Source organism: Pteronotus mesoamericanus, unplaced genomic scaffold, assembly GCF_021234165.1.
Source record: "Pteronotus mesoamericanus isolate MK-2021 breed Mesoamerican mustached bat unplaced genomic scaffold, CSHL_Meso_final scaffold_507, whole genome shotgun sequence".
NCBI classification, from domain to species: domain Eukaryota; kingdom Metazoa; phylum Chordata; class Mammalia; order Chiroptera; family Mormoopidae; genus Pteronotus; species Pteronotus mesoamericanus.
In genome coordinates this window covers 1,368,986-1,383,788 of record NW_026555319.1, presented here as the reverse complement: position 1 = coordinate 1,383,788, position 14,803 = coordinate 1,368,986, and the positions used below count along the sequence as shown (strand labels likewise).

The 14,803-nt window shown below is 66.4% G+C and overlaps 1 protein-coding gene across 1 annotated transcript in view; it reads left to right on the top strand.

The window, feature by feature from the left end:
* TMEM132C (transmembrane protein 132C) overlaps positions 1-14,412 on the top strand; it is a 153,887-nt gene extending 139,475 nt beyond the window's left edge. The window contains exons 5-9 of the mRNA XM_054593919.1: positions 573-716; positions 6,580-6,785; positions 8,465-8,738; positions 9,750-9,941; positions 13,207-14,412. Coding sequence (XP_054449894.1) covers positions 573-716; positions 6,580-6,785; positions 8,465-8,738; positions 9,750-9,941; positions 13,207-14,412 — 2,022 coding nt within the window. The remainder of the gene's footprint in view (positions 1-572; positions 717-6,579; positions 6,786-8,464; positions 8,739-9,749; positions 9,942-13,206) is intronic.
* Positions 14,413-14,803: the final 391 nt, after the last annotated feature.

Below are 14,803 nucleotides of genomic sequence, written 5' to 3'. Positions count from 1 at the left end.
AGCGGGGGCTTGTGGCCGGGGTGCTGAGCGGCTCGCCGCTCCGAGGGCCACAGGGCGGGCAGTGGCCGGGCCGGCCTCCGAGAGCCAGCCCCACGGCCGGTAAAGACAGGCGGCGCGTGCTCCCTGCCTGCCCGGCGCGCCTGTCCCTCCAGGTCCAGCTGGGGTTGGGGTCGGTTTCCAAGAACAATACGTTTGTTACGCATCTAAATCGTGCGCTGGGCTTGTCACTGTGAACTCCCGTTGACCAAGAGGGATGTGGAGGGAGTGGCCAGGCAGACAGCTCTGTGTGCACGGTGTGAACGTCTCCCACACACGTGTGTGCGCGCACAGGCACATGCACGCAGGTGTAACTCTCCAGGAAAGCCTCCCTCCGTCCCGACATGCATGCGCCCCGTGTCCTTGGGCCTGGGTGATCATAAATAAACCAAAGGTACGTTGTTCAGCGTTCTTCGGACATTGTCCCAAAGGATGGCCCTTTGGCCCAGGTGCCTAAGGTAGGTGTCTCGTCTCCACGCCTGGGAAGGTGTCCCAAGAGGGCCCTCCTTGACCCTGCTCGGTCTGGTTCTCCCCAGGACACCGAACTTCTGAACACGGCCATACTCACCGGGAAGACGGTGACCGTGCCCGTGAAGGTGGTGTCCGTGGAGGAGAACAGCGCGGTGGCCGACATCTCGGAGTCCGTGGAGTGCAAGTCCACAGACGAGGACGTCATCAAAGTAAGTGACTCTTGAACCACGTGGGCTGAACGTGCCCTGGCGTGCCGCTCGCTGAGCGGGGTGAGCCAGGGCGTGAGGCGGCGAACTGCGCGGCTTGGGTGCCGGCCCCCCGTTCCCCGTGTGCCCCTGTTTTGGTGCCCTGCCAGCCCCGTGTGCGTCGAGGGTGTGTGGGACCCCGGGCCCCACCCCAAATGCCTACAGTAGCCGAGCTGGCGATGTACACGAGTGAAGCCATCGATCAGACGCGCCGTGTTCTAGAAAAGCGCCCTTATTCAATTACAACCAACCACGGCCGGGAGTAAGTGCACGTCCGGTGCCGCTCTCTCTCCTGGAGAAACTGAAACTTTGGGTGCAAGTCACCTCGTTTTTCAGTGTTGACAACCAATTATAAGTTTTTTCAAATGGATGAAAAATTTAAATTGTCTGCAATGCAGGGTTGGCCCACGAGGCAGCTGTGGAAACCGCTGCATCTGCCCGGCCCCGGGATCCGGCCCGGCCGTCGCGGTGAGGGGCGTGCGGCGCGGTGGGGGACGGGCAGGCGTCGTCGCAGCCGGGGGGCTGCTGTAGCCACCGGCCCTTCCCCGCGCGCCTGCTTGTCTCCTGCAGAGACACCGGGAAAGTCTCTGCAGTGCAGTTGAGGCCCGGAAGACCTGTCGAAGCTGCACCAGAGACCTGGGATGGGGCTTCCCCGCTGGCAGCCGCGGGGCGGGCGCGGGGGGCTGTGATGCGGTGCAAGATAAGCCAGGGGTTCACCTGGAGACGGAGAGAGGAAAGCGGGTGCCGCCCCGAAGCAGGCCCAGGACTAGCCGCTGGACGCGGAGGTTCCCGGAGACCTGGGAGCTCCCAGTGAGGCTCCCAGCCCGTCATGCGGGGGTTCGGGGGCAGACGATAAAACAGAACCAATGGGGAACGGGGGGCGGGGACAGGAAAGCTGCGGAGCGTTAGTCCGGGTCACCTTTCCCAGAGGGATTGTGCTGGTGACAAGTGACCCGGGGTTCAGCATTTTTAACACAAGGCTCGCTGACTCCTGCTCACATGGCACGGGCCGGGAGTCGCGGTCCGTGGGCTGGGCTGGGTCTGGCCCCCTGCCCGTTGGGCCAGGATGCGCCCATCTCCTGCCAGGGCTGGGCTGAGCGGGGACCTGAGGGACTGTCTCTCTCATGGTCACAAAGGCAGCAGAGACGCAGGGCCCCTCTCAAGCCCGAGGCTGGGCTGGTCGGCTGTCGCTGCGTCCACATTCTTTTGGCCACAGCTGGTCGCGTGGCCAGGTCCAGCCCTGGCCGGGGGGGGGGGAGGCAGAGCGCGGCCACCGCAGGAGAACGGGAGAAAGTCAATAGTGGCCGCACCCACAGCGGGTGCCCGCGGCGGAGAGCGGAGCCCGGGCTGCACGGTCTGTGGTTCCGCACGGGCCCCCTGCCCACCGGCCGTGTGGTCTCGGACACGTTACACCGGCTTTCTGTGCCTTCGATGCCTCGTTTACAACCTGGACGTGGTCAAAACAAACACGCGACTGCTCATCGCTCATGGTGGGCGTTCAGGGAGATCATCCACATGACCTTGCCTGTGACCCTGCCCGTGGCCCTCCCGGGCAACCCTGGCCGCCTGCGAGCACTCAGCGAGGGCTGCCGTTGTTAGAAGCACGTGGTCGCCGAGGGAATCTGTCCTCCTGCGTGTGTCTGCACGTGCGCTTACATGCACGTGCGGCGGTCGGGGGCGGGCGGGGGAGAGAACAGAACCTGAGCACCTCTCCCTTCCCTGAGGCCACGGCTGTGGTTGCCTTGACAACGCCCTGTCCTGGAGATGTTGAGACCATTTCTGGCCACTTAATTCTCCACTGAGAGACCACACGTTGTTTGCAAGAAGGAACAGCCTGCCCAACAGGCTCCTGGACAGCAGCTCCCCACGGCCCCAGCAGCCTGCCCCACCCCCGGATGAAAGCTCAGGCCGGGCACTCCCCCAACCCGGCCCGGGGCAGGTTCACACCTTGCCCACTGTCGGCTGGGAACACCCTGCAAGCACAGGAATTAAGCGAACGGCGATGCAGCTCATCAGTGAAGGCGGGCACTCGGCTACAGCGCGCGGTGGGACGTGGACAGCCGCGAGCGGGCGGACGAGGCAGCCTGCCAGGGGCCCGTCCCTCCCAGCAGGCCCCCCCGCCGCAGCCTGCCCTCTGACACCAGCAAGATGCTGGGTGGAAAACCCTGGGCTTCCAGGGCTCAGGCTGGGAGGTGATGGTTTTTCCAACGCTGGTAACTAATTTGACATTTTCAGAACACCGTGCAGGGCCAGTGGGCACCAGGGCCCCCGTTTACAAGCTCTGATTCCTTCATCCACTTTTCAGCGGCCATTCCTTGAGCACCCACTGTGTGCCGGGGTTCGGTCGCTAGGGACACAGCACTGAACAAAACAGCCTGGTTCCTTGTTTAGAAGACAAATAGCCAAAATAAGCAGGTCTCCGGGACAGGCTCGAAGGCCCAGGAACTAACAGGGAACAGTAAAGCCAGGAGTGGGAGGTAGCGGGGGGAGGAAGCAGAAATTTCAAGGAAAAACGTCAGAGTCAGGCTCTCTGAGGGGTTCACACCTGGGCGAACCCCAGGGGGGCCCGTGAGCGCGGACAGGGGAGGCCCTGCCGCAGACGGAGTGCGAGCCGCCTCCCTGAGCGGGAGCTTCGCGGAGCGTAGGTTCGCGGAGCGGGACCTCAGCTTGGCGTACGAGCCATGGAGTCCAACGTTTCTGTCTCTGAACTTACTCTCTCCGGCCCCTGACCCTTAGCGGCAAGAAAAACGCAAAACTCTCACAGGAGTTTGATTCCTGAGCACAGCGAGTTTGCGACCTGGTCAGAGCCTCGCGGGCGGCGTTGTCCGAGCGCCCTCGGCGTCCGGAGGCCAGACCTGGGCGCCGGGCGCACCCAGGTGGAGCTCGGAGCTTCCGAACCAACGAGTACGTTACCGGGAGGGACATGTTCTGGCCCAAGTGTGTGTGTGGAGACCCCCCGCCAGGTGACAGTCGGAGGTGGGGCCTCAGGGAAGCCATGAGGCCCTGAGGGTGGGGCCCTCGTGAACGGGATTAGTGCCCTGACAAAAGGGACCCCGGAGCTCCCCAGCCCCCCCGTGGTGGAGGGAGGACTCAGCGAGAAGCTGGCCCCCAGGACCCAGGAGGAAAGTTGACACACGGCGCGGTCATCCGGCACGTTGATCTTGGACTTCCGGCCTCTGGAACGTGGAGGAATAAATGTCAGCCCCTTAAGCCTCCCAGCCCGTGGTGTCTGGTTACAGCGGCCCAGGCCCACGAGAGGGAGGCATGCGTTGCCACGGAAACATAGCGCCCAGCAGAAGGGGCCGCTGCATTACTTCGAGGAATAAGGCCCCCGCTGCGGTCCCCAGACCCACGCGGCAGCAGCGCCTGGGACCTCGCGGGAAGCAGCCTGTGCCGACAAGCCCTCTCGGATGCTCGCTCCGGTCTGGGACCCTGCTTGGAGACAGAAGTCACCGTGGACGTCAACAGTGGCCGTCCGCAGCCTCCCCGCAGCAGGCAGGCGATGTCCTCAGGAAGTCGCCGGAGCCTGAGTGGCAGCAGCTGTCCGCCGGCCGCATGCTGCCTGACCACAAGCCACGTGACCCGTGCTGCCCGCTGGTGCGGAGCCCCCGCATGTTCAGGCCGAGGTCGGAGGGCAGAGTCCGCAGGGCGCAGCTCCCCGGCAGCCCCCACAGCGAACGGCGGGGAGCGTTTGCACACCCTCGCCCAGCGCCTGGAGGGCTCTGCAGGCTTTCGCTCCCTTTGTGCAGAGGCGCCGGCTCCTTGGGTGATACCGCGGTTCCACTCCAGCCACTTAGGAGATGATTAATGCCTCCTGCCACCTCCCCCGACGTGTGCGGCACCCCCGGGAGCGGCGGGGACAATGGGCCCGTGCGCCGCAGCTCCGTCCCCTCCGCCTTCCCCTTGATTATTTATATATTCTGGAGCGGCCACCGTCCCTCCCCCCAGAGCTCGGAAAGGTAATAAATGAGGAGAGTCAATGGTCTGTAAATTACAACATTGATTAAAGAAGTGATTACTGATATAACTCTTGCCCGGCTATTATGCTAATGTCTGCCCAGATCCCGGACAGCATGTACATGCTAATGACAAGCCTGGGACAGCAACCAAAATTGGTTCCCACCCTTAAACAGTACGTAAACATTTTTAAACCACTCTTGACCATGAGGAAGAAGATCGATCCGCAGACGCCCCTCCCCGCAGCTCCCAGCCCCGGTCCCCGGCAGATGGGGGGAGGTGCTGAGCCCGGCCCTCCCAGCTGGCCCCGCACACGCACGCGCCAGTGGAGGATGCAGATCGGCCCCGAGCAGCCATCCACCGTCCCGGAGGCTGGGGAAGGAGCGGGCGATGGGAGGGTTCGCCGCTCAGCGCCGGGTGGCGGTGAGCCGGGTGCACAGACCGGGGCCCAGACAGATGAGGAGCAAATCGGCCATCACCGCTTAGGGTTGGAGAGCGCTGGGCGGAGACTCGCGAAGGACTTCGTTAGCGCAGGCACGTTCACACAAAACTGTGGCGTCCATTCCTACCGCAAGAAGTAGCTCCACGTCTGCTCCAAGGAACCAGGACCCCCAGAAAGGTTAGAAGACGCTGCCTGAGGGCTTTCTACACGTTTTCAAGTTAGCGTCTTGTGTCTCCACCGCCCCTGGCTTCTTCCTACCTTAGTCTCCCAGCCGATGTCCCCTCGCCCAAGGTTCCTGGTTTTGAAGTGTGCGTGCCCAGGAAGAAGGGGCCTGTTCATCCGCTGGTCCAGCCGTCCGCTACCCACTCACCGTCCACCCAGCCCACCCCCCACCACCTGTCGATCATCCCTCATCCACCCATCCGTCCACCCATCCGTCCAGCATCCGTCCATCCATGCGTCCATCCATCCATGCGTCCACTCACCCATCCACCTGCCTGTCCACCCACCCTGCATCCAGGCCTCCGTCGACCCCTTCAGAGCCCACTTTGCTGAGCTCCTCCTGAGCACCTGCTGTGAGAAACCAAGAGATCAAAGCTGACCCAGATGGGCTTCTTGCCTTCTCAGCGTTTGGCGGTCGGTGCGGTCACAGGGGTCACCGTCGATCATGCCCATAAACGGCTGCGCAGGGTGGGGTCCTGTGGCTTCTCTACAGCCCGACCGCGTTTCTCTTTTCACCTCTCAGGTGACTGAGGTGGAAAAATATATAATGCCTGGCTAATTTCCAGGAGACTTAACTGTTTCCAAGGTGTGGGGGGTAGCGGGCGGTGGGGCTTCCAGTCCTCCGGTGTCCTGGGGGGCTGCCTGGGTGGGGCCTGGGTGCCGCTCACTCGCGGAGCAGACAGTGGCCTGGAGAGCAGACCCATGTCGCATTCCCCCGGCCACGCGGACTTCAGTCCCGGCTGCAGTTCCGTGCGGTTCCAGGTCCCGCCGTGGTCCCAGCGCATCCCTCGAGCTGCCGCCTGCCCCCTGCCCCGGGGTCTGCTCAGACGCCCGGGGTCTGGCCTGGAAGTGCCGGGGAGCTCCCCCGGGGGGCAGCCTTCAGCCAGGACAGGTCAGGGCTGGCGGGGAGCACCCCCGCCGCCGGCTCATCCGGGGGCCGTTGTGCAGCTTCTCCCTGCGCCCCACGGTCACTGCCGCAAGCACAGCAACGCGCCCTGCTGTGGGCTCTTCCTCTCTCCCTTCTCCCTCACGCTGCGCCCTGGCCGCTGCCCCCGGGGTCACCTCCCGGTCAGCCACCTGCCCTGAATCCTTGCCGCAGGCTCTGCGCTCGGAAGCAGCTGGTTCCAGCATATGTGCTTTGTAAGTGACAAGGACAAATGGAAGGATGGCCCCGCAAGCTTGGCCTGCACCCCCTTATCTCTGCAGGTGTCCGACCGCTGCGACTACGTCTTTGTCAACGGCAAAGAGGTGAAGGGCAAGGTGGACGTGGCGGTGAACTTCACCTACCAGCACCTGCGTGCACCCCTGCACGTGGCTGTGTGGGCGCCTCGGCTGCCCCTGCAGATCGAGGTCTCGGACACGGAGCTGAGCCAGGTCAAAGGCTGGCGGGTCCCCGTCGCGACCGGCAAGAGGTGAGCCCGCGGGGAGAGGACCCCGAGCAGGCCACGGCCTCGCTCACCCAGCCTCACGTTGGAGGGGCCGGCGCGGGGTCCAGCGCACGGTAGACGTTGCTGTCGTCGCGGCGGCTCGGCGTCCCGGAGCCCTGTGCCACCCTCGGCGGGGACGAGGGGGGGCCTGCCAGGCGGGAGGGCCGGCGCACGGCGGGCAGCCTCCGACCGGCCGCCGCGCCTGCCCTCGGGCTCCCCGTGGGCGGTCCTCTGAACGTGCCTCCCTGAAAACGACGAGGTGGAAGTTCTACGTTTTTAAAGATTTTGTTTATTTTTAGAGCGAGGGGAAGGGAGGGGGAGAGAGGGAGAGAAGCATCGACGTGAGAGAGAAGCATCGATCGGTTCCCTCTCGCACACGCCCCAACTGGGGACCGAACCCGTGGCCCAGGCCTGTGCCCTGACCAGGGATCCAACAGGTGACCCTTCGCTTTGCGGGACGACGCCCGCCCTGCTGAGCCACACCATCAGGGCCGAAAGTGACGCATTTTTCTCGCCCCTCAGCCCCCAGGAAACTAAAGTTTTGATTTATTTTCTTTTAGTGAAAGAGTGCTTCCCTTTTCTGTGGTTTAAGGATATCTGTAAGCTTGAAAAGCTCCGTGCCTATTGAATTATTGGATAAAATTTAATTGCATATATACTGCACCATGGGGTTACATTTTGTTCTTAAGTCCCCTCCCCCCCAACAAAAAGCCTTCAGCGTGTTCCTGTGCCTCTGGGTTGTCGTATGTAGGAGTCAGGGGCCTTGCTTCCCAGCTCCGTGGCCCTGGCTTCCTGCCAAGTAGCCTCTGGCCTCGCCCGCAGGCCCCTCCCACCGCCTCGAGGACTGGGGTCCCCGCGGCAGCTCTGAGCTGGAGCAGCTGCAAGAGGCGGGGCTGGCTCGCTGGGACACTCGATCCGTGTCCACCAGGAGAGACGCGGCCTGGCTCGGCGGGGGGTCGGGGGGCAGCCGGGAGTCCAGCCTGTGCTTCGGAAAATTTAGTGTCACACGTGGCCAAGGGACAAGGTCTGCGTACGTGGCGAGAAGGCGTGCGCGTCCCTGAAGAGGGCGCGCCAAGCCTGGCCGGGCGCAGCGCTACACTTTGCTGCTTCCCAGCCGTGCGGGCTTGGCAAGGCTGCCTGGCGTTTCTGTGCCTCCGTTTTCTCGCCTGGACCTGAGGAAAATTATTGAGAGTTTGGCTCATAGTATCATGAGGCGGAAAAGAGTTCATGCACGTGGAGCTTAGAAGGCCATGACACCTCAAGGGCGTCCTGTGGCTCTGTCCCAATAGAGCTTTCTGCAGGGACGAAATGTTCTAGAAACACGCGGTCCACTAGGGTAGCCACGAGCCCATGTGGTTGTGGAGCACTGGGAACACAGCCTGTGTGAGTGAGCAACTCAGTTTCTTTATGTACTTAATTTGTATCCACTTAACTTAAATTGTAAATGGCTACCTGTGGCTACGAGCTACTGACGGGACAGTGGAGGCTCAGGAAAGAGCAGGTCTCACGTCCTTCCGTGTCTGTGAGGGTCTCCGAGGAGGGGCTGTCGCGGGTCTGTGCCCCCCAGGCCCCGAGGCCCCTGCCTGGAAGGCCGTCGGTGGGAGGCGGGGCAGGCGCCCGGCACCCGCCGGCTCTGGGCCTGAGGACGCCCCTCCGCCCCGCAGGCCCACGCGGGAGAGCGAGGACGAGGACGAGGAGGCGCGGCGGGGCCGGGGCTGTGCCCTGCAGTACCAGCGCGCCACCGTGCGCGTCCTCACGCAGTTCGTGTCTGAGGGCGCCGGCCCGTGGGGACAGCTGAGCCACCTGCTCAGTCCCGACTGGCAGGTGGACGTCACGCACCTGGTGGCCGACTTCATGAAGCTGGAGGAGCCCCACGTCGCCGCCCTGCTGGCCGGCGGGATCCTGGTCGGGCGAGAGGCTGGGATGACCACCCTCCAGGTAGGAGGCGGAGCTGGGGGTCCCTGTACGTCCAACCCTGCGCAAAGTGGGCCCCGGGGAGGGGCTGGGGGCTGGCCAGGCGGGCGGGCACGGCGGCCAGGGCCTTGTCTGCCTGGCGGCCTCCTGGGGGCTCCAGACGGTGACCTGGACCAGCTCTGTAGATCCCGATCTCCTGAACGGAGTGGAGGAGGTGGTGGCGCTCAGCTCCCGTGTGACCCCACTCCCCACGGCACCCTGCTGTCCCGCCGCCTCCCAGGACCCCCGACCCGACCCGACCCCGAGCCGCCTCCGCGCGCGCCCCCGTCCCCTGCACCGGGAAGACACGTCCGCCCTCCTCCTTCCCTTAGGCCCCTCTGTGTGTCCGCCACTTACTCACTCAGCAAACCCCCTGCCCAGTCCAGCCCCCGGTGCCCACGGCAGCGTCCGGCATGGCGGGTTTCAGACCAGGCCCCAGAGGTGTGGGGGCCTTTCCCACAAGCCCGCAATCCCCACCCTACTCGCTCTCCTCCCTGGAAAGTCACTCTGGGTCCTTCCACAGCCGCCGTGTGGAAGGCCGTGAAATGGCCGCGCGTCCGTCCTCCCCCTGGACTTCGGCCGTCCGGCCCTGGGCCTGCGAGCGGGGGCTGTGGGAGGACCGGGACTCGCTGTCCCGGCGATTCCGCCGTCCCCTTGGAGCGGGATCCGGGCGGCCCTCGCCAGGGGCCCAGCCAGCGGGGTGGCCGCGTGCCGTCACTGGCTGTGCCTGTACGAGCCTGTCTCACCCCTCAAAGACGGAGCGGTTCTCTCCCTTCGGAAAAACCTGGGTTGTGGTACTTTAGTCAGTTTCCCAGCAGACAGGACGACAGCGTCTCGGGAGGCCCAGGCAGCGGGCGCGTGCGGGGTGAGGAAGGCGCACACGCCCTTCCCCCGCGGCCGGGACCCCGCCCGCGGGGGGAGCGGGGATGCGGCTGAGGCGGCATCCTGCCACGGAAACGGGCGTGACGGGTTTGTCTCGTGTGCTGCCCCCCGCAGGTGCTGTCCCCGCTGTCCGACTCCATCCTGGGAGAGAAGACGGTGACCGTGCTGGATGACAAAGTGTCGCTGACCGACCTGGCCGTCCAGCTGGTGGCTGGGCTCTCTGTCACCCTGCACCCCGGCACGGACAACGGCGTGGCCATCACAGCTGTGGCCGCGGCCGAGGAGCTGCTCCGGACCCCCAAACAGGTGGGAGCCCAGAGGCTGGGGGCGGAGAGGGGCGGCCGGTCGCCGGCCACCGTCCCTGATTCTACAGAAGGATGGCGGGGGTGGGGGACAGGGGCGGGGGCCGACCCGCGTTCCAGGACGAGGTGGGGTCCCTGAGGACGAAGGCTCCCTCTGACCCACACAGGCCGGGGGCCACGCAGGCGCCTGGTCCGAGCAGCGGGGTCTGCGATGGAAGGCGTGACGGTGGCCCCGTGCGCAGGGTGTCCGAGCGCAGCACAGCCTGCCACCCCCCCCCCCAGCGGGCGCCTCTGGATTCCATGCGCAGGCGCCACTGGCCCAGCGAGTCGGCCGGCGGGGCGTTTCCTCGCTTGTTGGGGCCGTCGGCAGAACCCGCTCCCTGTGGTCACAGGAGCCGCGTGTCCGTTTCTCTGCTGCTCCCCGGTGCCCGGGGGCACCTCTCAGGGCCGCAAGGCGGTATACCGTACCGTGGCCTTCTCGCCGCCCCGCCCCCGTCGCCCACGGTGGCCGCCCCGCCCCGCAGCAGGGCCGAGGGCGTGCGGCTCTCATGCCTGAAACCTCTGGCTCCCCGGCCGCCAGCCAGGGGGCCCCTGCGCTGCCCGAGGCCCCCGCGACCGCGACGGCAGGCCACCCGGGGAGCCCCGGCGCTGGCCTCGGGCACCCCGGGGGCCGGGCCTCACGGTGCAGGCGCCCAGGGTTAGGGCCGCTGCTCCGGAGCCACGTGCCACTTCGTTCCAGGGCATCGGGCAGGGACCTGGGATACGTCCACCCCCCCGTCCAGCCCCCGTGTCCCTTGGAGGCAGGAAACGGTCGGGGTGTGTTCTGGTTTACAAGCAGCAGCGCAGTGTGGGGGGACAGGGCAGAAGGCATGACGCTCTCTGCTGAGAACGGGCGACGCGCGAGGGGGCCACAGCGCTGCGCTGCCGCCTCCCCCGGCCGAGCAAGGCCGCCGTCTCCATCCAGCGGCGCCCGCCGGCCTGTCCGGCGTCACCGTCGGGGCGTCTGAGCCCAGCCCGACTCAGGGGACTCACAGGCGCTGTTCACCGGTGACAGCCTGGAACTGGAAACCACGCTGGGCCGCATTATAAGTCACTCAGAACGCCTGCCCATTGGGGAAACGCGTGGGCGTCCCCCGAGAAACCGCCCCAGGGCAGCCGTGTGGAAGTTCGCCAACGGGGTCTTCGTGCCTGTCCCGCGGTGCAGCCAACGGCGGCGGCGGCTTTTGGGAAGCCCCCCCGGCCCTGTGTTCTGGGCGCTTCCTCAGATCATCCACCATCTGGGGGGCTTGCTTTGTGTCAGCTTCTCTCTGCGCCTAGAGCTCATGAAGAAAAACTAATTTCAGGCAGGAAGTCAGCGAAGACGACCTCACGGGCTGCGTTCACGCGTGTTATCATGGTCCTGGGGCCGGGAAGGCAGGCACCTGGCTCTCCACTTTCGACTTTGAAGTGCAAATTCTGAAAGACCTGCACGCCGCGGGGGGCGTGAAGACAGGAGTGCACGCGATGCTCCCCGCGCCTCCTGCCGCCTGGGTTCGGAAGGAAGGGAGCCGGGAGGGAAGGGACAGGAGCCCCCGCGTGGGTGCGCCTGACTCAGGCGTCCCAGGGGCGTGCGGGTTTGCAGGACCGGCCCACCTCTATCCGGGGGAAGGGAGCCTGTCCGGCGGGGCCGGGGGGGGGGGGGAGCGGCAGAAGGGGGCGGGAAGGACGTGGCGGAGACAGTGCGCCCGCGGAGCGCTGTGGGCTCGGGGGCCTGAGGCTGCTGGGGAAGGCCTAGACGGTCCTGTCGCTGAGGGGCGGGGCGGCTGGCAGCCTGGGCGCGGATGTGGGCGTGGCCGTGAACACAGACGGGGAAGTGGATGTGGATGTAGATCATATAGATGCATAGATGCAGACGCCCGCGGGCCCTCAACCGCGAGCGGCCGGGCGGCTGGCTCTGCCCTGGACCACCGGGCTGCGGAGGCAGAGAGTGCCCGAGGGCGAAACCGACGCGCCAACAGGGAGCCCTGGCAGGGTCAGGGTCAGGGTCAGCGAGGCCACACCTGTCTGGGCTCGGTGGCTCCCCTGCAGGCGGCCGCTGTCGGCCCTGGCGGCAGGGAGAAGGGAGAGGCCTCCCTCCCGGCCTACATGGGGGCCCCGGCCTTGAGCCGTCCGCCCGGGCGCGGGCGTCTTGGGAAAGCCGGAGGCGGCGCTGGGACCCCGTCGCCCGAAACCCTCATTGGCACTGCGGACGCTTCCCCTCGAGTCTGGAAAACGTCCGGTCACGGTGCCTTTGAATGTCGACTCTGCCCCGCCCCCGCCCCCATAGCCCCTCCTTCTGGAACGTCCAACACAAAGTCCCTCCTGTTAGAAAGGCAAGGTCCCCTCGGTCCTCCTCGTCCTCTCTCCCAACCTCTGTCCCCTCCGCGCCACCTCCTCCCACCGCTGGGGTCCCATGCGGGCTGATTCTCTGGGCTCCGGCGAGGAGGCCGGCACCCGACTCCCTCCCCAGCGCCAGCGCGCGCGGCCGCCCGCCCGGGGCTCCCGCAGGACTTCTGGGCGCCCCTCCCTGGGGGGTGCTGGCCGTCCTCTCCCTCCCGTTCACGGTGGCTTCTGCCCCTTCCCGCCGCCCTTCAGCGGTTGTGCTGTGCAGGCGTTTTGGGTGGTTTCCTTCATTTTTCACTCTTCTCCATTTGTTCTGTTCCCGCGAGCCCTCGGTCTGCAGGTCTGGGGGGACTGTCCCTGGTCCCTCCCGTGGTGGGGCCTCGCCTCTCGGGGACGGGGACTGTTCTCTTTCATCGCGAGCGCCTCTTGAGCTGAGGTCCCCCTGCGCCGTTTCGTGCGGGACAGCTGCCCAGGAAGCTCCGTGGCATCTTGGCTGGCCGCCCACCAAAGGGAGGGCCACGTCCTGACCCCCAGCCTGGGACGAGGTCGCCGTACATCCGCGACGTGCTGTACTGGGCTGTGTCCTCACACGGGTCCCGAGCAGAGGCTCTGGGGACATCGTCGCGCACAGTAGGAACCGTGAGGGCCGGCCCCGTGCGCGGGTGTCCTTGTTCATAAAGCCCGTGGGACCTCGTCGCGGCTGGGGGTTGGGGGTTTCCCTGGAAAGGGTTACACGGGCGCTTTCGCAGCCTGTCTGCACGTGCCCTGGGCTAAGTCACAGTGGCCCCCGCCCCGGATTTATCGACGTGCCGCCCAGGCCTGGAGCCTGGTCCCTGTGTCTCCGGGTTGGGGAGGCGGGGCGGGGCGCGGCGGCCCCACCGGGCCCGCTAACGGCTGTCTCCCCGCAGGAGGCCGTGGTCAGCACCTGGCTGCAGTTCAGCGACAGCTCCGTGGTGCCCCTGGACATCTACGACGCCGAGGACTTCACCCTGACGGCCACCTCCCTGGACGAGGCCGTCGTATCCGTCGCCCGGGCCCGCTCCGCCCGCTGGCCCGTGGTGGTGGCCGAAGGGGACGGCCAGGGGCCGCTGCTCCGCGTGGACCTGGCCATCGCGGGGACCTGCCAGAAGTCCAAGCGCAAGAGCGTCCTGGCCGTAGGCGTCGCCCACGTCAGGGTCAAGTTTGGCCGGAACCATGCGGACACCGGCCCCGCAGGGGAGGACGGCGAGGCCGCGCTCCGGAACCACGCCGGCGACCGGCACCCCAAGGGCCAGGACCCCGAGCGCGTGGGCCTGGACGGGCCCCCGCGGGGCAGCTCGCCGCTGGCGCGAGAGGAGGGGGCCCACAGGGGCGGCCCCACGGCCACATCGCTGCTGGACAACCAGGTGGCCGAGAACAGCCGGCTGGACAGGGGCTGGCCGCCCGGAGAGGCCCCGCTGCAGAACATCCCCATCGACGTCAGCGACTTCCCGGCGCCAGCGGACCTCCCGCGGGCCGGGGCCGGGCCGGGGGACGGGGGGCTGCTGCCGGCCGCCCGCGGCCTGAGCGACCTGCAGATCGGCATGTACGCCCTCCTGGGCGTCTTCTGCCTGGCCATCCTGGTCTTCCTCATCAACTGTGCCACCTTCGCCCTCCGGTACCGGCACAAGCAGGCGCCACTGGAAGGCCAGGCCTCCGTGACCCACTCGCACGACTGGGTGTGGCTGGGCCACGGGGCGGAGCTGCGGGAGGGCGCGGGCGAGGGGCCACCGCCGCTGGACGAGCACACCACCGTCATCGACCGCGGGCCAGCGGGCCGCGAGGACAGCGCCCGCCTCCCGCTCAATGGCGGCTCCTCCCAGAAGCAGGTGCCGGGCCAGGGGCCCAGGCCGGCAGCGCCCGGGGGCGGGCAGGGCCGGGACCGGAAGCAAGAGGCGCCCCCCTCACCCACCTCCAAGAGGAAGAAGGTGAAGTTCGCCACCTTCACCACCATCCCCGCCGAGGACGGCGGCCCGGCCATGAACTGCGTCCTCGGCGGCAACGATGAGGACATCAAGTGGGTCTGCCGGGACCTGGAGTTGGGCGCCCCCAAAGAGCTCAGAGACTATCTGGAGAGGTTCAAGGACAAAGCGTAGGCCCTCTGGCCCCGGGGACCCGGGCCCGGCCCCTGCTGCCCTGCAGGGGAACCCTGGGCCCCTGGGCTGGCGGGCGGGGGCCGCGGGGGCTCCCACAGGGCCGCGCCAGGGCCGCTTATAGACCCGCCGGATGTTTTGAAGCCAAGAAGGGACCTTTTTCGTAGTCAAGGGTTTTTTAGCCGTCGGCGAGGGGCGCGGCCGACCGGGACACGGAGCTGCGGCCAGCCACACTTGGGACGCTCTTCCTGAGCCACAGTGCAACACGGTCAAGCTACCAAAACGGTCTGTTTAAAAACGCAGAAAGACACGTAAAAAGAGGCAGAGATAGTCATCGGTTTATATTTCTAATGAAGGAGTGTCATCTACAAGCAGGGCCTGCGAAGAGACAGTT